The 24,841-nt window shown below is 35.1% G+C and overlaps 1 protein-coding gene across 1 annotated transcript in view; it reads left to right on the top strand.

Annotated features, from left to right (window-relative positions):
- Positions 1–1,293: 1,293 nt before the first annotated feature.
- The window catches only part of RPGRIP1L (RPGRIP1 like), a 40,111-nt gene continuing 16,563 nt past the window's right edge, over positions 1,294–24,841 (top strand). The window contains exons 1-15 of the mRNA XM_079319091.1: positions 1,294–1,463; positions 3,810–3,933; positions 4,694–4,832; positions 6,138–6,436; positions 7,624–7,723; positions 9,114–9,257; positions 10,504–10,609; positions 12,714–12,860; positions 13,994–14,067; positions 18,356–18,495; positions 20,638–20,744; positions 20,959–21,015; positions 22,194–22,373; positions 23,047–23,164; positions 24,287–24,739. Coding sequence (XP_079175217.1) covers positions 3,849–3,933; positions 4,694–4,832; positions 6,138–6,436; positions 7,624–7,723; positions 9,114–9,257; positions 10,504–10,609; positions 12,714–12,860; positions 13,994–14,067; positions 18,356–18,495; positions 20,638–20,744; positions 20,959–21,015; positions 22,194–22,373; positions 23,047–23,164; positions 24,287–24,739 — 2,149 coding nt within the window. The 5' untranslated portion in view covers positions 1,294–1,463; positions 3,810–3,848. The remainder of the gene's footprint in view (positions 1,464–3,809; positions 3,934–4,693; positions 4,833–6,137; positions 6,437–7,623; positions 7,724–9,113; positions 9,258–10,503; positions 10,610–12,713; positions 12,861–13,993; positions 14,068–18,355; positions 18,496–20,637; positions 20,745–20,958; positions 21,016–22,193; positions 22,374–23,046; positions 23,165–24,286; positions 24,740–24,841) is intronic.

The following is a 24,841-nucleotide window of genomic DNA, read 5'->3' as shown; positions in this document are numbered from 1 at the left end:
TCGTGTCGAGAGGACAGTGAGTCGCAGGTAAGCCTAAAGATTTCCATGTGGTGGACGAGAGTTTTGTTTTCTGTGTGACGATTGTCTTTTTTATTTCCTGTATAAATAAAACAAAATGTAGTCAACATTTCTGAAATAGGAGGATGGATATATTGTGTTAATATGTATTTGGCTTGCAATAGTATTGTTCTGCATTTGCTGCTGCATTTCCATGTATTACTCTATATATGTTTGCATTTAACAGCGTGTATATGGATTGCATTTTTAATTCCACTTGTATCTCTCCTTGCCTTTGTATACATTGTTTGGCTGTGTTTTGATGAAGTGTAAATAAAAAATCCATTCCATAAAGTTGAATTGAATAAAGATACTCCACTCCTTCTCCACCCCCCTCCCCGTCTTTATTTGGTGTGATTTATTCCTTTTCTTCACTGTCTTTTTTGCTTTGCTTCTCACTTTACCTTTCAATCTGTTTCTGATTTTACTTTTCTATTTCGAACTCTCTGTATCTCTCTGGTTCTCTAAGTTTATCACTATACCCTTATTTCGCTCTACCACTCTTTCCCTGTAAGTCTATTTCTTTTTCTCTGTTTCTGTAACTGTATTTTACTAATTTGCTTTAACCCCTACATCTTTTGCTTTCTCTCTTACGCTGTTTCTAACTCTTTCTCTCTCAGACTGTTTTTCTCGCTAACTCTCTATTTCTCTCTCCCTTTATATTGTTTGTCTCCTGTCTTTCTCCTTCTGTTTGTACTTACCTGTTTCTCTCTAGCTCTCTATTTCCCTCTCTTTCATTCTCTCTCTCTGTTCCTCTAACTCTATTCATTAGCCTTCCTTTCATTAATATCACTAGAATTACTTTCACTTACTGCTTTTCCGGACTGCTGTTTTGGAAACAAACCCAGCAGAGGTACAACAGGCAGCAAGAGCAGCAATCTAGAAAACGCTTGCATATTAAACATTTTTAAGCAGTACCTCCAGCTACCGCCGCCGCTCTCCTGCTTTGCTCGCCGAGCACTGCGGCGGCAGAGGTCGAGGGTGTGTCCCGAGTGCGGGCCGGCGGCGCTCGGCCTCGCCCCGAACTCCAACTCCCAGCAGGCAGCGCGGCCCGCGGCCCGCGGCCCCGGAAGCGGACGGAGCGGTGTGTCCCGGGGCAGTTGCGGCGGAGCGTTGGGCTTCGGGCCGGGCCGGGCCGGGCCGGCGGGGCGGTGAGTGGGAGGGGTGCTCCTCTCCAGGGGCGGCGCGGGGAGCCCGTGAGCCCGGAGTTGCTCCGGGGGATGTGGCAGCGCTCCCCGCAGCGAGCTGTCCCCAGCGGGGGAGCCGGCCTGCGGCGGAGCTCCTGAAGAGATCATGTCGGAGCCGTGAGGCTGCTCGCTCGCAGCTCGGTGCCCGTGGGAAAGGCAGTTTCTCACCGCTTTACTTAGAGCAGCCTGAGAGACCTTTTCGGTTGCAGTATCTGTTTTGTACGTAAAAAGCGGGAGTGAGCCGCTGGGTTCAACCCGCTGGGTTTCCCTGCCGGATATGGGAAACTAGCAAGAAAAGCATCATTTTGGCCATGTACAAGACTCATTAAATTCTAAATCCACATTGAAACAATTAAAAGGTGTAATTTTTAAGATTTCCGTAGAAACCCCTTCCCTGGGACTGCTTCCTACCCCCACTGGCTGACTACTTTTGAAAATTTAAGTAATCCATCTTTGGGTTTGCTACTTTGGAATGATGCTGAGACAACAGTTCACTTCTATGAGTTATATATAATTTTGGACCTAAAGCATAAGGTTTAATTCTCCAGTTTTAAGTATTTATCTCATTACAGGCTGTTCTCATATAACACAGCAAAGTCATAAGCAGTGTTTAGTAATCTGTCAGATGGTGATAGAAACATTAAGTAGTGAAGTATATAAGGAAGTTAAAGTTTCTTGAACTCCAGTAACTGTAAAATTCCTGCTTATATCTAACTGGAAATTTTTGTAAACAAATTCTAGAGATAGGGAAAATTTTCTTCTCTTTGTATGTGTAATTATTTTATTTTTTAATTAACGAAAGTGCTGCAGTGATTGTATGGTAACTTTTCTTGGAGATAAAATCTGATTTAAAATTTTGAGGTTCAGCATAGCATCTGGGTCTGTCCAGGTATCAATTGTTATTTTATTCTAAATTTTAGTGGTTAAAAAAACAAAAGACTTTTTGCAAGCAAGACTGACTTGTTGGAAACTGAACTTCCATTAATCCTTTTTGTTCCTTAGGACAAAGCCATATGGAGACTAGTTTAAGATAGAGGGCTTAGCTGGTAGAAGGAGGACATCACTTCGGCAGTAGTTTTTGTGAAAAACGCGATTTAGTGTTTTGGGAGAATTAAAAGGTTTAATAAAAAAAAGAAAAAAAAGAAAAAAAAAAGACAATAGGAGACATACATACAGCAAAGGGTTAAAACGGCCGGGTGCTTGGCAAGCTGCCAAGAACACACCGCTGCTTCGAGAACACCCCTTTAAATACGTTTTACGATCCATCCATTTGTTACGTATTCATAGACCTTCATGCATAGTCATCTGTTTCTGGGAACTGTTTAACATGGCCACTCCTCGAGTCCGCCTTTTCAGAGCGTGCGTGTTTTTTGGCTTGTGGTTTTATTCTTCTCCTTACCCCTTTTAATTTGGGTGGTGGTCCCAGCCGGTGAGTGTTGATAATTGTCTTGTCAGCTGCAGGGTCCCCATCACATGTTCACGGGCTGTTATCTTTGACTAAGCGGGTAGTTTAAGCATACTACCTCTAAAAACTTATATCTAACTTTTACTATTAACCAAGGCTATATCCATACAGAAATGCTATTTTAACATTATACGTATAGCATTTATCCCAGTACTTGCAAAGAGCCAGCAACATGTCATGCATTTATAACATTTTGATGATAAAATTAAGAGATACTTCATGGTGTGTTTGTGGGCTGTATTATGGCACTTCTGTCTTCTGATGCAAGTCTTTTTAAGGTCTCTGTTAATATGCCAATGTATATCCTACATATTTTGGGATTCACTAAGGAAGTAAATCAATTTATATCACCTGAAGGGTGTAACAATGTAGGGAGGGAAGGCCATCCTAAGGACTTCATGTTGTTTCAGCATTCCTTAGTTCTCTGGCCACTCATTCATAGGCTCACTCATTCTCTATTTTAGAAGTAATTTCTCTTGGGACAATGACTGAGAGAAGACTAAGAGATTGACAGGTAACACTGAAATGATTCCTTAACCCCCAGCACCTTATTTCAGAGTCCCATTCAGAATGTAGAAGATGGCATTACCTACCAATTAATGCCTCAAGCTTTGACCCGACTTAAAATGAACAACAACAAGAACAACAAAGAAACCTAACCAACCAACCAAAAAGAAAAAAAAAAAGAACCCTACCAAAAAAACAAAACCCCCTACTAGAAACACAACAGACAAACAAACAAAAAAAACAACCCAGAAACAACCCCCTAAGGTCCTCTTCCCACATCTAATTGGAAATACGGCCTTAGCTCACAAGTTGCTGAAGACAATAGAACTAGAACTTTAAAAGCTCTAATACATTCTGCATGCATTAAATACAATTGGAGCTACTGCATAACCAAATAAGCCATGTTTTGTGCATAAATTAAAAATGTCATGATGTTAAACTTGAAGGTTTTGGTTGTCCTCTGAGGAGTTCAGTCGAGATAGGAACATTTATAGTAACACACAAGTCTGTAATTTCAGTCAATGTCATTACTTTTGCCATCATTTTATATGATGTTTTTGTAGTTCATTCTAATCTCACAGTTTAAATTGCAGATGGAAAAGCATTTGAATTTTGTTATTCCTAGGTAAGCCATGCCTCTTTCAGCTGATGAAACTGTGGGGAACCTGGCTATGAGAGATACAGTCCTAACTCCAGCTGGAATTGAAGGATTGCAAGGTTTGTACCAGGTGCTGTTTATTGCAATTACAGATTTCAATCAGTGGCTTCCTTAACTTCTTTCTAAAAATGTTTCACAAAATTAAGTTCAAAATCACAGTTAAATTTTGAAAGGCACTATGACTATGTTCAAGTAGATTGTTAAAAGAGAGAAGTTGCTGTGAGATGCTAAAAACTGGAAAACTCATCGAGCTATAACATTCATCCTTCCAGGAGGAAAGAGAATGCTTTTTTGCTAAATTGAGGACAAAGTCAGATCTGTTTAACAAAATGGAGCCCAAAAGTACTATGCAGTTCTTATGTGTTACTCAGCCGCTATTAGAATGGATCTGCTGGGCTTAGTCTCTTATTTGAGTTCATTTTCACAACTGCAAGTTAATTCTTTCAAGCTTCAAAAGAGTATGTTCACTTTGAAACAGATTAGGAAGCATCTCAATGGTAATGCTTATCCTGTCTTTTTAATTAGTATGTTTGACTGTTCCTGGTTGCTTGCTAAATTATGTTTGCATTGCATAAGTAATGCATTTGCTGAATCATTTGAGCTATGGTTTTTTTCACTCTCTATGAGAAAGGAAGAAATAAGTGATTAACCTGCCAGTAAGTCTTAGGAGATTAATCAATAGACTGAAACAAGTGTAAAATATCATATTACTTGAAAATTTTCGTTAATTTTTTTTCAAAATTTCAAAGTGAGTTAGACTTTGAATTATATGTTGTTGAATATATTGAACATAACTTAAAATTGCCTTGGTTTGGGTAGAATCTACACAGAATGTAAAGACTCAAGAAGTCATATCACGAATCAGTCGAGAGGAGCTGGAAGACAGATTTCTTCATCTGCGTGATGACCACATCCTACTCAAACAGCATGCAAATAAGCAAGAGGAGAAAATTAAAAGGTATGAGGTTTAATATTTTTATTTTAACTCTCAGTATGTTTTTGTCCCTTTAAAGCATCATCAACAAACTAAAAATTGTGCTGATTTCTCTCAGACCACTTTTTAATGCAGTAGCAAAAATCACTCACTGGATGTGGTTTTTGTATTGATTTCTGTTTATCTCTGAGTATGTGAAGTGATTTTTGCAGTAACCCCTGTTAGATCTCCATGTACAGAGGTACACTGCTGTCTGCTACATCAGAGATGATGCCTTGGATTCCCAGCTGTGCTGGCAGAGTGTTCTGGTAATTGGAGAGCGGCCTAATGGTTCATCAGGCATTTCATTCTAGAATCAAAATGGTTTCTACAGGGAGATTCTGCCCCGTTTTTGGTCCCAGTCTGTCTTTCAAGAAGTTGAATAACATCTAGCTTTTTATTGGTGAATTAACACTAAAATATCTTTATAATCATTGCTCCTTTATTCAGTGTAATTAATAACTTTGGTGAAAAAGTCCCAAATAGCATGACGAGCACAGTACCAAGTTTGCCCAATAATACACAAGCTACTTTAGGGTGATTATTAAACTTAGTATACTAAGATTTGTGTACTAATCTTTGCCAGGACTTAGTTGGCAGCAAACCAGTCTGGACTGTGAAGAACTGTTTGTAGTGTTATCATATTGCAGGAAGGCTGAACACTGTGACTCTGTGTTCACGTTGTGCTAATTTTTAACAAAGTCTTTCTACATTTAAGCCAGTTTCTGGTGAGGAGCTAATGAATTCATCAAAGGGTGGTTGAAAATATTGCCTATTTAATACTTTAAAGTCCAAAACATTGTTTTCTTTTGACTCAATATTCAGTGAGCCATGGTCCAGTTGACCAGCATTACATAATTTCCATCTTTTGTGTCAGGTTGTCAAATACAAGGTGGTAGATCGAATGAATTGTTTCAGTATTTCAAATGTCAATTCCTATGTTTCTGTGCACAGGAAATATCCCTCATCATCCACTTACACCAGGTGGGCATACTCACAGTGCACTTAGGTAAAATTGCACACAATGTAAATATGTCCCTTCTTTACTAACTTTAAATGATAAGCTTCAGGATACTGTTACTTGTCAGTGCTGTGAATCAAATTGCTGCTTAGTGGTTTCAGTTATCTTCGAAGAACTCGTCACAGGCAACAATAGTTATATCAAAACTTGGAAGTTTGCTATCAAGGTTCTATGCTGAAGTCTTCACAGTGGTTAAATTCCTTTCAACAGAATACTTTTTATGCTGACTTTTCACGTTATTTTTCATATTTTTTAATTGTTTTCCCCAGAATGACCACCAAATTAATACGGCTTGTTAATGATAAAAGAAAATGTGACCAGACTGGCTGTGGACCCAAGCGGCTGGGTCAAGCTCTGGAGCTGGAAGACATGATCGAGCATTTGCGAGAAAGAGTTCGTGAGCTTGAGAAACAAAATGAGAGCCTCCGCAACAAACTCATTTCAACTAAACAGCAGCTCCAGATTCAAGGCCATAGGCCTTGTCTGTACAGCTCTGTTCAATCTCGTGTGAACACTGGTCTCAAAAAAGAGAGTGAGGCTGTGGGAATGCCAGAGCACACCAAGAAGGGTATAATTCACATTTATTAGAAACAGCAAACCCTTTGATTGCTCTTGACACCATGAGTCTGGATTTCAAAATATTTGTAGTGCAGATCAGAAAATATGCAGAGCAATTTTCAAAAAATAAAATGCCTGGAAAAAATAAGGATAGTTCAGCTATCTCTAAGGTATGAAGAGACAAGAAAACTCTACAAATAATAATTATAGCTTCCTGTATCTGCTTTTTGTTTGGATGATTTAAAAAATACTGTGGAAAGCTCATCCAAAAGTCCTAATCAGATATGAATGTTCTGTAAATACTTGCTTTCTTTACTGAGTGCAACCATCTAAGAAATTCCTTGATTAGGACAAAATTTAACAATAGGCATATATGCACACACATATGCATACACACATACACACACACGCACATATGTGTGTGTGTCACTACTACAAGTACCTTAAAATACACTTAAAGATCAAAATTCAAAATAGATCAAGTTAAAGCAGTAAAGTAGTTAGGTTTTTTCAGGCATTTTGGGAAGCTGCTGGTATCATTGTACCTTGAACCTAAATGGTGCAGTTCTGGAGAATGAGGGATGGCTGTATTAATGCTGTTTTTGAAATGAAATGTGTTTGATCCTACCTCAAAACTTGGTTAATTTCTTATTGCTAAGAGTAGGAGAAAAATGTGAACAAACCATTGCATTTGCTCCTGAAGTAACAATTCTTAAATAATTTCTCACTTCTCTTCTTCGCTATGGGCATAGGATGCTTCTGCACAACACAAGGAAATTACCTGCACTGCTACTAAAATATTGTCCTAACAGTTGCATGTCTGGGTGAATGACTGCATTTTGCAAAGAAAATGCTGAGAAAAAGTGATTACAAATCTATGTTCTTCTCTAATAATACTGGCATTTCTTTTCTTTGAAGACACAATCTCTATCCTCTGTATTTGAAAGTAAAGTCTTCCAAAAAACTTTGAGGACATGTTTTTGACAGTTCACTTCAACACTGTTCTGCATCACCCATCCTTCAGATTTTACAGCAGCTTATAATGTGCATACTATGATTATTTCTTTCCATGTGATTTTGATGTGAAAGTACTTTTTATGACATCTGTACAGAAGTTGCAATTGTTTGTACTGTATAAAGATAGTTAAAAGCTTTTTCATTCAACAAGTAAAAAATTTATCTTTTTTTGGTTTTCAGGAATGAGATTTCAGAGTTTAGAAGTGAGATCATCTGATCTTGTGCTCTCCAAATATGGACAGAGTCTGCTCGAGGCTTCAAGGGCTGAAATCAGAAATTTGTATGATTTTCATATTACTTATATTTTGTCAAAATTCTTAAAAGTTTTCTTGAAGGGAAAAAAGTAAATATTTTAATTAGTTTTCACTTCAGAAAAAAAAATGGTTAGTTCTGACAGCAATAATACTGGTAACAATGCAGAAATGTTTTATGATGAAGAGAATAAAGAATCAGGGATTTAGAATGCAAAATGTAGATACATAAGAATTTGGCTACAAGTTAAAACTGGTCTCCAGCGGCGAGGCTCCCTTTGTTAGGATGCAATCCCTACATTCATTGTTATGGGTCAAAGCTGACAAAAGAAGAAGGAACCTTAGCTGCAAAATTTTTACCAACATAACTTCTAAAATATGCAGCACCATGCAAGTGACTATGTGAATTCATTTCACTGATGCATTTAAGTTTCATTTCTAGAGGCAGACAGATTTTATGAAGAAGTCCAAAAAGTATTGGGATAGTTATGTAAAATTATTCTGATTAACTTTTTTTCATTGTGGAGTGTGGATTGTAATCCAACTCCACATTTTAACTGAAACTGAAGCCTAGGAAACCCTTAGAGCATCCTTGATGTAGAGATTGCATTAGAATAGAGAAGTGTTACATAGAAAAGGTAGTTAACGTGTAATTTAAAGATATTGAGGGCTAATTAGAATATTTTTCTTTGAATTGTGTGTTTAAAACTTGGGTGTTCTAAAAGCTGTTTGTTTATTTCCATTTTGATTTACTTGAATCAGGTTATCAATTACATTCTCTGTAAATGATAGATTTCTAATTAATGGGCAAGCTAAGTTTAGAAATATATGGATTAATGTGCAGTCTTTGTTTTTATGCTTGAAATTTTATAAACACAAAGATTAACTGGAATCATAAGAAGTAGTTGTACAGAAATATTCATATAAATTACTTTTTAAATTGCATTTACTGGATAACGTCCACTGTTTAAAACACATATTTTGATTTTTTTTTAATTTTATTTTTTTATTTTTGGGTGACGAGGTGTTTATATTTTTCCCATCTCAGAAAAAACGCTTAAAAATTATTTTCAGTGCTCCATCTGTTGAAGATCTAATGTTGTGATAGCTCTTTTTGTTTTGTTTTTGAGAAACCATTGGTGCTAATGGATTAGAAGGATACTTCTAATACAATGTATGAGAAATGGACAGAGTTTTAGTGAGGTTCTGCTAAACATTATTCAGTCCACAGAAACATTTAATTTGAGAGTTTGTGTCATGCTCTCATAGCAATTTAAACTCACAAGCCTCTCCTATTATATATGTTAATAAGAAATGGAGATTTTGCCAAATACTTAAAAGTTTGGCTTACTTGAGTACTCTTTTTCTTTTCCTTTGAAAAAGTACTGGTTTTGGAATATAGGATACTTGTTCTTGCAGGGAGACTGTCATTGAGTCCCAGAGGAAGCAAATTGAGGAACTAGACCATGCCAGAGAGATTCTTGGGAGTCAGCTGAGGAGGAAAGAAAAGGAAATTGAAGAATCCACCCTACGGCTAAAAGAGCAGGGTACAGCAAGCCAAAGGTATTGTGAAAAATTAAAATCTCCATCATGGAAGAGTTAGAAGAGCTATGCCATGATGTATGTAGGTAGCTGTGGTAGTTACTACTTCTGTAAAGAAATATAGGACTTATTAATTTTTGTCTGATTAGTGAAACCAAGTCATAAAATGTTTTGCCATCTAGCATGGATAATTCTAAGCAAGGAGATAGGTACAATAATGCGTTATGATGTTTCTTCATAAATAAACAAAAAGGTTGTCATTACCATTTTAAAGAACTCTTTTCCAGCTGATGCAGGTTCAATTGAAGTTCAAGTTATAAAATTCTAATCACCTATTTTTCCTTCACTTGAATTCTTATCAAATTTTAAGTGTAGGTTCATTGCAGACAATTTAATGTTCACTAATACTCAGTAATTTGGAGTCTACAAATAGTAGAAAAATACTGGTTCTTCTGTTGCAGGAAATCTTGGCATAAATGAAAATCTTTAACACTCTTCTGGTATTAGAGAATAAAATTACTTTACTTACATACTCAGCTGTTCTCCAGATGTCTAAGCTTTGTAGCCACTTCACTTGCTGCAGCATAGCATTGTGAGAATTTGTGCAGCATGTCTAAAATAGATAAATATTGGAAGAGAAATTGCCTTTTCAGATAATGAAAATTTATTCTGATTTTATCATAATTTATATTAATAAAAATCCTGATTAGCTTATCCTGTCGTACTTGTGGAAGTAATGAGGTTTAGTTGCAACATTTGAAGTTTTGAAAAACACCTAAGTGGATTTCAAATTACTTTAAATGTCCTTTCTAATAAACAGTACAGGCTCAAATTAATCTTAGTATTGTAAAATATCTGCATAGCTATTAAATAATTTTCTTGTAATTGTGACACAGTTGCAGCTTATTTGAATACCAGAATTAAGGTGTTACAGTCTGAATTGCTAACTCACATTTTCCTTACAGTATTTGATAGGTGGAAACTTCACAAAATGGTATTCTACTGACACTGAATACTTTGGGCGGTGGGAGGGAGGGAAAACAATCTTTTCAGGCATAGGATTGTTTTCCTTTTTCTGTCAGATAGAGTTTTATACACTTCACAAAGGTGTATATGTATTGGTTGGAGTTGCTGTGTTGTCAAACAGTAGAATGTTTATTTATCTAAACTCTAGTGTGAATTATATATGAACAAATTAATTTGGGTGCTACACACTACATCTTCTTCAAAGTGTGAGTTTATGATGCATTTCTTTTTGATTTTGAAGGCTAAACATTCAGGACAATGTGGAAATGATCAAGGTCCGTAAACAGCTGGCTGAGAAAACCAATGCTCTTTCAGTAATGGAAGGAAAATTTCTCCAGCTTCAAGAGGTAATTGCAATTTGATCAGTAACATTCCTATATTCTTATCACATAAGCATGCTAAACAGAAGAAAAATTATACAGAGTTACTAATTCTAACTCAATACTGAGTACATTAAAATGAACCCTACATTACATTCAAACTACTCCAGATGGAGTAGGGATTTTTAGTCTTAATCTCTCTTTTTTTCAGCAGGGTCTAGCAGGTTTTGGTGATTTCATCTGCAAAGTCATACCAAGCAGATTATGGAGAATGAACTGAGTCATCTAGCTATGGAAAGAGATCCCTGATCTCTGATATAGAGAGAGGACTTTAACTTAGATGTACTGGTTTGTTAAAACGGGTACCAAGCCCCCTCCTCTTGCTCTTTACTGAAGATTGGGCAGTTTGGCTCTTCTGTTCTGACATTAGGATTTAACCTAAGCTCATATGTTCATGGAAATTATTTTAGAGGGCTACTTTGAGTGTTAATTTTCCTTATAAAAAGAGCAATTTTTTAAAATATCTCCAGAACATGCAATTCTGTGGTAGATTACCTATAGGTTTTAATTACACAGCTTTTTTCTGATTTTTCCTGTATGCATTTGGAGAACTGCATGTGCAAACAGAGGTGGTATAATAATACCTTGGAAATTGGTGACTTCCTGTAAGTAGGAATCCTAGCTGCCATAGAGCTTCATAAAGTATTCAACCTTATGAAGTGGAAACACTGAGTATCCTTATAAACTCATACTTGTGTGTGCTTATTGTTAGCACGCTAAATAACACTTGTGCCATTAGATTTTTGTTTGATTCCTTTTTTTGCCCATGTTTGTTTCTGCGTTTTGTTTTAATTTGCCTCCCTCCCCTTCTTCAGTGCATTTCCTGCAGCTTCTCTGCCAAACTGAGAGGTTTAACAAGGTTTTTTGTCTTCTTTCCGTTAAGAAATCTAAAATCTAAAATTAAGAATTTTACTAGTTTGACTAGAATTTAGAGTTAAATTCTCCCAATTTATAACGATAAATAATAAAAGAGCTATAAAAATAACTCTATTTCTTTTTCCTAGACTGACTGCTAATATTGTTTATTCCCTGTGATTTTAATCTTCCTGAGAAGTGAGATACAAAAGGCTGAAGATCAAGTTGGTGACTGTTTTTTCATGGGTGTTTTGTTCATTTCCAGTCTGTTCAGACTGGAGATGTGAACGTAAACAATTTTTACAGGTTTAACATTTAGCTTCTCCATTTAACTACTTTGTAGGAATATTGTATGAAAATGAAGCTAACTTCTTTGTGTCTAAAAGCATTAAACATTAACTATACTCACGTATGTATTTGGTATAAATTCTCATCCAGTTTCATTTTATGAAACCGGAGTGGGCTTTCGACTATTTTGTCTCAAATCATATTTAGAATGTGATTTACATTAGAATTTTTAATGAATGAGGATTAATTGCAGGATTGTGGAATATAGGCAATATAATATTAACTCATGTTCTGGAAATAGAGGCTCTATCAGCATCCTTCATTTAATTTTACATTGGTTAAATGTGCCTTACTATAATCCATCAAAGTAAATGAAAATATAAAGGAAATCAGAAGTCTTGTATTTAAGTTCTTCTGTCTGGGAAATAGAGCTGAATGCATGAGGGTTGCAAAAGAATTATGTATCTACAATTGTGTGTATATGTATATCTATAAGTATAAAGATTTTTATGTTTTGTGTATGTGTTTACATAAATATAAGGGTTAAAAGATCTGTGGCAAGCTCTATGATTAGTGTAGATGTGGAGAACACTGATTCCTGCTTGCTGCTTCAGTGGTTTTTGGTTAGCATGTCCAACCACTGTAACCACAGCAAAATCTTTTCATTGCTTTAGAGATTTATTTCTTTGTCATTTTCTTGAGTAAAACTGAGGGTTTAATGTTAGGAGGACAACCAGGTCATGTTCTGCTGGCCATGGGAAGTATAAGTTACTAGAAGTAAGTTTCAGTTACTTAGTTCAAAACTGTGTCCTGCTGATCACATTGTGAACATCTACTCAATGGCGCCTTGAGAGCCCCCTGTAGAAGTATACTCTCTGGGAGCATTCTGCTAGGTCTGATATTGGTATTCCTTCCTTTCTTTTCACAGAACCTAAAGAACTTGAAGACCAACCATGATGCTTTATTAGCAAAAGGTGATGAACTGAATATTCAACTTAAAGATGAGCGGTTGAAGTGCTTTCATCTTCAAAAAGAATTGCAGTCAGTGACTATTTCGAACAGAAAGACAGAAGAGGTGAGATTGTCTTCAAGAGATCTTGAATCTGTTTTAAGTACAAATAGATAAGGGAAGAGTGAATGATGGAATACCTTTGAATTGTGGAAATGTGAATAGACGTTTCAAACACATTTAGAAGGCTGACCTAGTGATACATATAGTACTGATACATATACTTTTATCCCATTAAAAAGGAGAAACAGGGGCTGATGGCTGCCTTTAATAGAATAGCAACCACACCTGTTCCCTGTGCCCCTTAGTCACTGTGCCAGTGTTTGGACAATATTTGAGGTTAAAGCATAGGATTTCACTCAATTCTGATCCTGAACAAGTGGTTTGTTAAGTGAATGAAAATCATACTCGATTTATCGATAATAGTTTTTTAGTATTCTTTCAACCTGATTTAATTCCAGTACAGTATAGTGTTACATCTGATTTAGCAGTTCAAATCAGTTACTTCTGTTTTTTTGTCTAGTGCCCCTCAGACTAATGTCATGCACACGTAGGGCTAAAAGTCAAGTGGTTTGTTCGGCATTCTCTTCAAGGCATGTGGAGTAAGAGTCTGCAAGCTTATTTGTTTTTCTGTTACGTTTTGTAGTAAATTTAGTTTTACCACCTGGTTTGCCTATTTTAAATGTATATTGCATGAACCAAGTTTACCAAGATTATCTCATACATACTTCCTCCAAACCTTTAAACTATTGTAATGCATGTAGGTATCTTCTTGGTATCTCTTAGCTTTGAAATGAATAGTGTTCACTTTAGTGAACACTATTCACTATTTATTTTCACAATAGTGCTTTAGTGAATATTTTGAAAACAAGGATATGTTGTTTATAATGTCATAAGTAATACACTTAGGCTTTTAGATTTTTGTATTATTTTGCATGTATACCCTGAGATTGGCTCTGTTGTTAGAGCAGGATACAAATACTGCCAAGGTTGTGAGTTTCATCCCCAAATGGGCCATTCACTTAAAAGTTGGAGTTGATCCTTGTGGATCCCTTCCAACTCAGAATATTCTGTGATTATGATTTTATATAAAAAGAAGCAATAATAGCTTGACAATGCCTACAAATAATTAACTATTTGTCTTTACACATTCACACATTCGTGCTGTGCATCAAATGAAACTTCTTTCTTCATTTCAGTTACAGGAAAGAATAAATGATCTGGAAAAAGAGAATGAGCTCTTGAAGGAAAACTATGATAAGCTGCATAACAGGTAAGTTATGGTTTCTGTATATAAAAAATTAGGTTCCTGTCCTTTTGAATAATTCTTCATGCACTCCATGCTGGAATGTGCATATTGAGTGTTTGTGCATGTGTGCGAATATCTTCGTGCTCCTGTTGATCGTATCAGTAAGTGTATATGGAAACATTCTGCCTGTATTTCATCTGTCCTGTTTTTCTAATACTCTTGAAACAGTCGGTTACTACATTAAAAATAATTTGGAGTCACTTTGATTTGAGCTAAATGAAGGAAGCTCTTACTTGAATTTCTCATTATTTTCTTTAGAGTTATTGTTGAAAGAATACATCTAGGTGTATATATATATTAATTTGGGTATATTTTGGGACTTGTGATTGTTCTTGGGTGGTTTTTTTTTAACAAAGAGGTATTTGAATTTTTGTCTTAAGTTCTTCCAGCACTTCACAGTGAACCCATATAAAGTCACATATTTGACAGCTTTTCCACTAATTATTTTTGAGGTGTGGTTTGTTTCTTTTGCAATAGCTATCATTTCATTTCTTCTGATACAGAAGAGAAGTAATTCTAGCCAACTGCCACAAGCATATGAAAGAAAAAGATTACCTTTAAACGAGCTTTTCCTTTATTGTGAAACTGATTTTTTGCACTGAAGAGGGCTAGATAATAAGACACATGTCTTAACAATTACTTCAGAAAGTAGGTAAAACGCTTGGCATCCTTTCTTGTATTGGAATTATTTAGTATCCTAATGTGTTTGTCTTGTCAGTGTGATGTCTGTCAAAAAAAAAACAATGATTAAACACATTGTGAGTGATAGCAAATTTTGCTTATAATATTCTTACAATATTTCTTACAATTTTTGTACTGTTTGTGGTGAAATTAAAAATTATAGAAATGAAAAACAGTGAATACAAATAACTTGAAACAGTTTTTTATGTGTAAAATGTAGCAGTTGTATAATTACAATACTCAAGAGTTTTATTTAGGGGAAGTTGATCAGTTGTCTGTTACTTAAGTTCATCATTGTAGATTTCTCCAAAATTTGATCATGTTGTAAATGTTTCTGATTGTGATTTCTTTTTCTCCTTTTTTATTATTCTGCAGAAAAGTAACGCTAACAAATCAACATATATTTCTGTTCTACTTAAGTCATAGAGAATTTAAGAAGATACTTAGCTAAATAAATTTAAATATGCTTCTGTTACTTTGCAGTAACCTACAGTATTGCTAATTTTTATCTAAAATGACCTGTCTTTTCATACAGTCCCGTTTAAATGTTGATTCACGTTTCATCATTCCATGTTGTGCTTTAACCCCAGCCAGCCCCCAAGCCCTTCGCAGCCCTTGCTCACTTCCCCACCAGCAGACTGGGGAGAGAATTGAAAGGGTAAAAGCTAGAAAAACTGTGCAGTGAGATAAAGACAGTTCGATTGGGAAAGCAAAAGCCATGCACACAAGGAAAGCAAAACAAGGAATTAATTCCTGGTTTTCCAGTGGCAAGCAAGTGTTCTGCACCTTCAGGGCCCCATCACACATAACAGTGACTTGGGAGGACAAGCACCATCACTCCAAATGTTCTCCCTTTCTCCTCCTTCCTCTTACTTTATGTACTAGAAAATATCCCTTTGATCTGTTCTCCAAGCTGTGTCACCCCCAAGTTTCTCACACTCCCCAGCCCTCAGCCCAGGACAGCAGGATGAAAACTTGAGAAGGCCCTGCTCAAGCAGTGACAAAAACATCTCTGTATTATCACTGTGTTCAGCACAAATCCAAACACAGCCCTATATCAGCCACTAAGAAGAATAATTGCCTCAGCCAAAACCAGCACATAAAGTAGCAAGAAATTTAAGAAATGGATATTTCATTATATCCACTGTTTAATGGCTAGCTTTTTCAGTTTCCCATTTTCAGAATTCATCTCTATTGCAGCTTACTCATTGCTAGTGGGGAGTAGAAAGTATTCGCAGGTGCTAGAAAAATAATATATCTTTTTAATAGAGGAAAAGACACACAAACCCATCCTCTGCTGATGTTCTGCCAAGATTGCAGAACTGCACCTGAAAAGTTTGCAGAGAATAAATATGAATTTGTCAGTTGACTTTTTATTTACTCTTTGTCCAATAAAACAATACATTTTGACAAAAGGTTTGGCAGAGTGGTTTTGATATGACCTTATAATGCAAATCTGGCAATGCTTAAATTCCTTCAAAAGAAACAGTGCCTGATGTGGGTGACAGTTATAGTTTATCCACCTGGCTTCAACTCCAATGAAATGCAGCAGACGTGAAAGGCATTCCACATGAATCTTCAAATTCAAATGTAGAAAGCAACACAATTCAAACCTACCAACATAAACACTAGCATTATATGGTCTTGGATGAAACCTGTCTTCTGAAATGTTCTTCGTTTCAACACTCAAATCTTGAATTGCTATCATAGTAACTCTTAATGATCTCTGACAGTATAGTCTTCCAAAAAACTGGATTAGATGTAGCTACTACATCTTTATGTGAAGTCATTGTACCTAAAGGTAATAAATGCACGCGTAGTTGTCATTAAAATGTGAAAACATTTGTTTCAGAAGTGTGAAAACTAAGGGTATTTGAAACCTTTTTTGATACACTTTGCTCTTTCCTTATGGAACCAGTGAGACTTTAAGCAGTTAGAGAACACACTGTGTCTTTTTGGTTCCTGGGCAGTACTATGGAGTGATAGTGGGTTCAGTGCATTATATTCCCCGCATATTATCTTCAAAATGGTAGGAGAGTAAAATATATGTTATTTTACTGCAGGACTTAGAAGCATTCCTTAAATTCATGCATGATGTAAAAGACAGTCTGTCAAGCTGCTCTGTGACTGAAGAAATACATTAAATGGTTAGGTGTACAGTGAGGAAACTACAAAATAAGGGAAATGAAACAGTTTTTAAGAAGAGCACAAATCTGGAATATAAACCCTTGCCATATAATTTAGAGTCTACAGTTCATGTTGTAAGTTTTTTTTTTTTTTTAACCTTAAGGTTGTTCTTCAAGTATTTTTGATGTAGCTGCACTTATGAGTACTCAGAACCACTGCATGTAGTCAGCCATTAGAGCAGGCCATTCTCTTTGAGTTTTCAGGTACACTCTACAAGGCTCTGTGACAATACTTCTTTCTTCACCTTTTTTTTTTTTTTGGTTGAGGCTTCCTATATAGATCTCTGGGAGAGATAAGTTGCAAGCAAAATAGATTGCAGAAGATTTTTTAATACATTTATATATATGTAAAATATAATATTTGTTAACTGTTGAGCTTCAGCAAAGGAAATAATTGAGGACCTGATGCCACTGCTTAAAAACCACTAAGTTTATGATTTTTCACAGACTTTATAAGTGAACAAACTGGTTTATGATTTGTTAAGATGGATATTTTTCAAGTCAATGAGAATGCTAGAATTGAAAAACAGTAATATAAAGAGCATAGTACTCACTGTCTAAGTTATAAGAAAGCACATTCCATTGCTTTTTCTTTTTACCTGCAAGGAACAATACTGGAAATTATATAATTCCTTTTGTTTCAGTCTGAGTTACACATTTTATTGTGGTTTCAGCAGTTCTGATTTTGTATCCATGCAGTCCTTGCAAATAGATGGGCAGTTTACAAGCAAATTATGTTAAAGGCAAAGTAGTTATTCTAATCTCCCATTTTTAAAAAAATTTCTTTGAGCAGGAGAAAGATTGCTTTTTATGTGCTTCTTAACCAGTATCAGAATTGTTCTTTTAGAGTATGAGAAAATGGTTGTCACTTTGTAGTCAACATTTCTTTGACCAGACAACTGCCTTCAGGTTCTGTATGTCTCACAAATTTAAAATAAATCAGATGGATGCTCCCAATTCACTACATTAAGAGGGTTTGTACACAAAAAAAACCGTTTTGTAGTTGTCACTTGCTGAAATTTGCAGTTGTGGATTATTCTGGGATATGCATTTGAATTCCTTTCCTAGTCCCACAGATGCTGCATGCTATCAACTTTTTTTTAACTTTGGAGCTCTAAATTAAGGCCAGTTCCTTTGCTCATCCCACGAATCTTTCATGTTTTTTAAGTGCAGCCTGCGAGAGCCACCTTGGTTTCAGGAGCAGCAGACCAATATACATTTACATAATTCCTTAGCCACAATGATAGTGATCTCTGTGCTGCTGAAAGGTTCATCATTATTTTCTGCTGAAGCTGATTTCTAGAAGTTTTTCATAGAACATTTTTAATTTACATTACAGTTTTATTTACATTTTCGGTTTATTAATATTAACTGTTTTATCACAGTGTCTTCAGTCTGCCCCATGAACAGCAATGGAGATCAAAGGAACAGCAACTGAAGCTGCAAATTGCTAAACTAGAGACAGCTATCAAAACTGATTTAGCAGACAAAAATGAAATCCTTGACAAGATCAAAGTAGAAAGAGGTATATTTTTGAAAAAAGTAGTATTTTCTCAAGATGTGAGGTCATACCCATGTTGGAGATATACTGCCCAGAAAAATGTAGTCTCTATTGCTGGTGTTTTTGAAGCTGTGTTGACAGTGTACATTTGTTAAATGCACCTAAGTTATGACTATCTGCTAAGTGCAAAAATTGACTCAGTACAGAATATGGACTGAATGAGGCTCTTATAATTTCAGCTGCTTTCATTCTTCATCAGTTGGGTTCATATTTACTCTTTATTCAGTATTTCTTCTCTTCTCTACACTGAAAGTTCTTATGGAAAAGAGACCCTTCTGACAGTCTCTATCAAATTATAAACCACTGTTCTGTTCACTGTACAAAGCTACATGAAGCCCATATAGGCCCTGGGCCTATACATTTCATTAATTCAGATTTTTTTTATATATTTTCAGTATATACTGATTTTTATGTACAGCATTGTAAAATGTGAAAATAACACAGTTTCCTTTTAATCTAATGAATAGAGTATTTCATATGTTTTCTTCATGCTGTAGGACAACTTCTTAGTGTATACTGACCTTGCAATCTTTTTTTTATCTCAGCACTGATTACTGGAGCAATATAAGTTTACAAAAGACAAGCACAGGCAGAAAGTGAAAATGTTTCGTTTAGAGTTGAGTCTTCAAATGTGTATTTTTAAGAGGTATATTTCTGTGAACAATTTAATGGAATGAAGTGGGCCAACTTGTTGTGAATAATTCTTAGGGTTATGGCTTGAGTTCAGCACGTGCTTACCATTAGGATTCTCAGTAGCTTTGCTGACTTCAAATACTAGATTGAATATTCGAATATTTGACCACAGCAAGTGTTTGCAAAATTAGCCTTAACTGATACTAAAATAAAAATGCCTTTAGCTACGTTATTATGAAGTAATGACATACTAACAGTTGTTATTTGTAGCACGATTATGAAAAAACTGGTATTCCATCTTCTTTCCTTCTGTGGGCGTTCTGTTTAACTGTCATGCCTTTGTCATCTCTTCCCCAAGCAGCTTGTTGTACTCCTAAACTGAAACACCAGCAGCCTGCACTTCTGATTTCTATTGAATTCACTTGCTGCAGCTGGAGTAGATGTTCTAATATTCTTCTAGGCCTCTGTATCTAGGATTTGATTACAGCTCTGTCTTCCCAAAACGTAGGCAGTATATGTGTTTCAGAGCATCTGCCTTGACTGCAGATTCCTGTTTGAAGTTCAGTAGGAGAATTTAAATTAATCCTTGTCTTAACATACTGCCTAGAACTAGTGTGGAAATAATAACTTGTCTACCCTTTGTCATTTGGTATATGAATCTTTTTCCTAAACTTCTTTTCCAGGTCTAAGAAAGATGGTAAAATAAATGAAGCCTTGAAAATTCTCAATGCTGCAGGAGACCAATATCATCTTGACGTTTTCCATGTCCTCTTTCTGTATTTCCATTTTAGAATGACCCTTTCATTTGATCTGAATGTTTTAGTAGTATTTTTTTGGCCATAGCATCATAATGTGCTTTGTAATACTTAAAAGTGTATTTAGACAGAAGATAGAGTAACAGTCTTAACTATATTTTCCTTTTTTTTTTCTCAGTATGGTGCTTGCAGAAGCTATATCACCCTTCCACCTGCCTCATTATCCTTAGACATTTATTCTCATGTTTTTTGTCTTACTAGTATTTCCCAGGTTCTCAGCCATAAATTAAAATAGCTGTTTGGTCCATATATATCCTATAGCAAGGATTGTTGTCACTCATCTCATAAATTCATATAGTGTATTTATTTACTTAGTTATGTCTAAATATTTTTTATTTTACATAAATAACATCTCATGCATTACTGCATTTCTTATTCTTAGTTATAGTACTGTGTTACAGAGTACATTATTTATTAAGTGCAATATCTTTATGGTTTTCTTAATAGAGAAGTATTTATTGTTTCAGTAAAAGTTGACGTGTTGCAAAAATTAACCTTGTCCTAACCAGAACAAGTACACAAAAATTTCCCAATGCAAAACACATTAGTTTCTGCATTTTGCAATAAAATTTTCATGAATATATTAATATGAAAAAACCAAGTTTGTAATTTTTAAGTATGTTTAGTTAAGTGCAATATTTTGTTCTTTTGTATCAAGACCAAAAGGAAAAGCTGATGCAAGACAACAAAGACCTGCACTTACGGTACCTGGAACAAAAGCAAGAACTAGATGATCTGAAAAATCAAATGAAGTTTTTGACCAAGGTGAGCTGCACTTTTGTTTCAAATATGAGGTAAAAAACCTCTCTGTTTTATGCATAGTGCAGATACTTCGTGAAAGTCAAAGAATATAGAAAAGTAAGTGTTAACTTATTCATGCTGTCAAACAAAATGTCATATATAGTATCTTGTTATTAGAGTATCTTGTTATTCTGAATGTATTTCTTCGATTCACATCTGATAACATCTTTCCATTAAGTTTCAGGAGAGAGGAGATGGTGTGGCAGAGCTCAATGAAACCCTCTTCCATATAAAGGTAACTTACAAAAACTGAGGGGTTGGAATTATATGACAATTAGGATCCCTTTCAGCCCAAACCATTCTAGAATTCTATATTTTCCATTCTCTTATATTCTTGTTTGGGCAAGGGGTTTTTGTTGGTTTGTTTAGCTTTTTCCTTCTTTTGTGAAATCTTTGGCTGACCATTACATGCTTTCTACACACCTGGAATTTTCAAGGGCTGAATTATTTGAACATCTTTCAGTAGTTAATGCCTCAAGTACAAATATGTGCTTTTGTCATTTTTAGTTGCAGTTAATATGAAGGGAAGATGAAAAAATTGCCAGAATTAAATTTTAATTTATGTAAATAATTCATTATATCATCAAAGGTGAATTAAATCAGATTCACAGCCATTTAAAGAAACCTTTGTTTTTCTCTGTTAGATGACTTGTTATTTATTACTCATATGACTTATTATATGACTTGAGCATCTTGTTATCCCTATAATGTCTACTAAAACCAATTTTGTTTATTAATTCTGTAATTGATGCAATTATACCATAAGCATGGGAGTTCCAGTATGTGGTATAACAATGCTTAGCAACTTCTCTTTGTTTATTAAAACAAATAAACAAGAATACTCAGGAAACACTCTATTCTTTTTTCTCTTGCACAAATTAAAAATTAAAAATGGAGTGAGAGGAAGAAATCAGCGAACAAATAATTTTGCAATTTCCACTGTTTGGTGAACTTACGTATTATTTTCTTGAGAAAGTGTTTACTGTAATGATGATTATATAATGATAATGGAAAAAAATACAAAAAACCTCAATGAAAATTAACTCCCCAGTATTAATAACAGAAGGAACATAGACTTGAGCATAATATTTGGGGTTTGTACATTTAAGTATGAGAAAGGCTAATATATCTGTTTGTATTTTCATTGGATAGACAGGATTGATTGCTTCTGAATATGATACATTTTAATTGGTTCCTGATAACCATGAGATAACATTGCTGAAAACAATGCTGACACATTCTAGTCTTCCTCACTCTTTTTTTTGTGTTACCACGTGCTTAAAGTTTATAAAGTTCTGCTTGCTGTCTTACTATTGTACCAAAAGTATATGTCAGTGTTGCATTTAGCCAGGCACAAATAAATGCAAGGCTTTTGCAAAAGTCCTTTCTAGCAATTTTTCAAATGTACTCCAGGATCAAAAGCAACGAAAGAATGTGGACCTTCTGTTCCTGGAAAAAGTGGAAGATGATATCCATAAAGATTTAGAATACTCCATGCAGGAGCTTCAGTTAACACATGCGGAAACAGTGCAAGAACTTGAAAAGACAAGGAATTTGTTACTTGTGCAGCACAAAATTAGCAAAGATTACCAGGTACTAAACTCTACTCACAGTGGAAAATAACCTGATAATAACATTTTGATCTTTGTAGCTCTGACACTTGTAATAATTAAGACTTTCAAATTCAGCAACAAAGCCAGTCTGTGCATAGGGAACCAAAAATAAAATCTGCTGTTGCTGAAGGTATTGTTTAAAAAAATGTGATCTCCAAGTAACTGTAAACTGTAGTCCTTTAGCTCATTCTGCTCTTAATCCTCAAACTGTGATCTTCTTGGGACTATTTCTGAGCTCCTACCAGATCTTCACAAGTAAAACAGTAAAATGTGCTTATCAAATAAGCTTCCTTTTCCATACCACCCTGCTTTCACTGTCTTCTTTCTACTTCCACTGTTGGAATATTGCAGATCATAGTTTGACTTTTCATTCAATTAATTAGCATTTAAAATAACAAAATTATTAAACAAACTGTTAGGTATATAGTCCTAAACCAAAAGTTCCTCTGTTTTTCCTCATGATGTTTTTAGATTTTGCTGAAATTAGAATAGAACTGATTTGTTGTATTGATAAATGAGAAGCTGCTGCTATTTTTGCAAACTCTAAACATTCTTTTCTCAAATCAAACTGTATTTTAACTTGTAGCCAAAAGCATGTGCAACATGAGTACAGACAATTTCCATAAGTTCTTTTTGCATGCAATTTTTTTTAGACAGAAGTAGAAACAATGACAAGAAAGATGGAAAGTCTACAGAAAGACTACGAGTTAAAACTGGAACAGTATACCTACCTTCTCAATATTAGAGCTGCACGTATCAGAAAACTAGAAGGTATCTTTAAATTATATTCTTCAATAATTTTTTTTAATATTTTATTTCTTTCAAATTACTGTTGCAAATTTCTTGTCCAGTTGAAACACTTTTCCATTCATAAAACTGGTAGAAGGGTCAGTTCTTACATGGAAAGATATCTATTCATGTTAATTTTCATTTACTTAAATGACAGTTATTAATTAAACCAAATCCAACAGTGTTTTTTTATACTGCAGTTATTGCTGAATAAGAATAAAATTAGCCAACTTGGTTTCTTTAAAATAAATCATACTTTTATGGTCAACCTTTTACTTTGCAGTACTGTCATTACAGAATCACTTTTGTGTTACTAAAATCCCTCAAGTCTTGTTATAATATACTGACCCAGAATTCAAACAGGATGAATTTCAAGTATTTTTTTAGTGGCTTCACTGCATAAAAAAGTGCATAGAAAGCCTCAAATCGGATATTTTGTGAACACTGATGTTGAAACAATTTTTACATTTTGTCTCCAAGTTGCATCTACTGCATCATGGTTTATGTCCTAATTCTGTAAGCATGTATTTTGGTTTATACAATCCCAGAATGGCTTGGGTTGGAACCCATCTTATTCCAAACACCTTCCAGTGGCAGGACACCTCCCAGTAGGAGGCTGCTCAGAGCCCCATCCAACCTGTGTTAACCACTCACCACCTAAGGGTGGAAACATGTGAAGGTCTTTGCTGATAATTTTGTCCACGCAAGATATAACAGATGTTAAAAGTCTAATTCGCTGACAAATTTAGATCAACCCTACAAAAATATGCATCTTGAATCTCTGCTATATTTGCATAGTGATACTTATTTTGAATATTGTGTAAGAATTCTGAATTTTTTCTTTTTAACTCCCTTATATCCTGCTAGTAACTGTTAGGGGCCTATGTCTGTGTATACTGAGGCAGCTTCCTTGAGGAAATACTCTTGATTTTTGTCATTGTTCTCAGTGGGTATTCGGTGAATTAATTCTTTTTGGTAATGCCTTTATGAAAGTAACATTGTCAATATAATTTAATTATGCTTTTATCCTTTCTTCTCAGTCATAAATTGTATTTGATTTTTTAAAAAGGCAATCACATTATAGCTCTGTTTTATCTGTTGCAGCCCAATTAAGAGACATTGTGTATGATACAAAACCACTTAAGTCCAGGACAGAAGTATTTCCAAGTGATCCAGTGGGTGGATTTGTTGAAACTGTTCATTTAGAAAGAGGAGAGAACCTTTTTGAAATTCATATCAGCAAAGCGATCTTCTCTTCTGAAGCTATGCACACTTTTGGTGACTGGGAACTGGCAACCTTTTGTACTTATGCATTCTATGACTTTGAACTTCAGATAACCCCAGTAGTTCATGGGAACATCCCATCATACGACTTCACTTCTCAGTTTCTTGTGCAGTCTGATGACAGCTTCTTTCACTATATACAAGACAACAGCATCACACTTGAGGTTCATCGTGCGTATGGCATAGATTATGAAACAATTGCTTCTTGTCAGCTTAAGTTCCATGAGATCTTGGAAAAGGATGGCAAGATCTACAACACAGCAAATTTAGTTGGTAGTTATTATATCACAAAGTCTTCTGTTTGATAGCATATCACTATATTGCAAGTTATAAATAACGCATATTTGACCAAAAATGAATTTGTGCTTTACTATT

This window comes from Erithacus rubecula, assembly GCF_903797595.1.
Source record: "Erithacus rubecula genome assembly, chromosome: 15".
In the NCBI taxonomy this organism is placed as follows: Eukaryota; Metazoa; Chordata; class Aves; order Passeriformes; family Muscicapidae; genus Erithacus; species Erithacus rubecula.
Note: the sequence above shows the minus strand (reverse complement) of the source record. Positions and strands in the feature narration are given on the sequence as shown.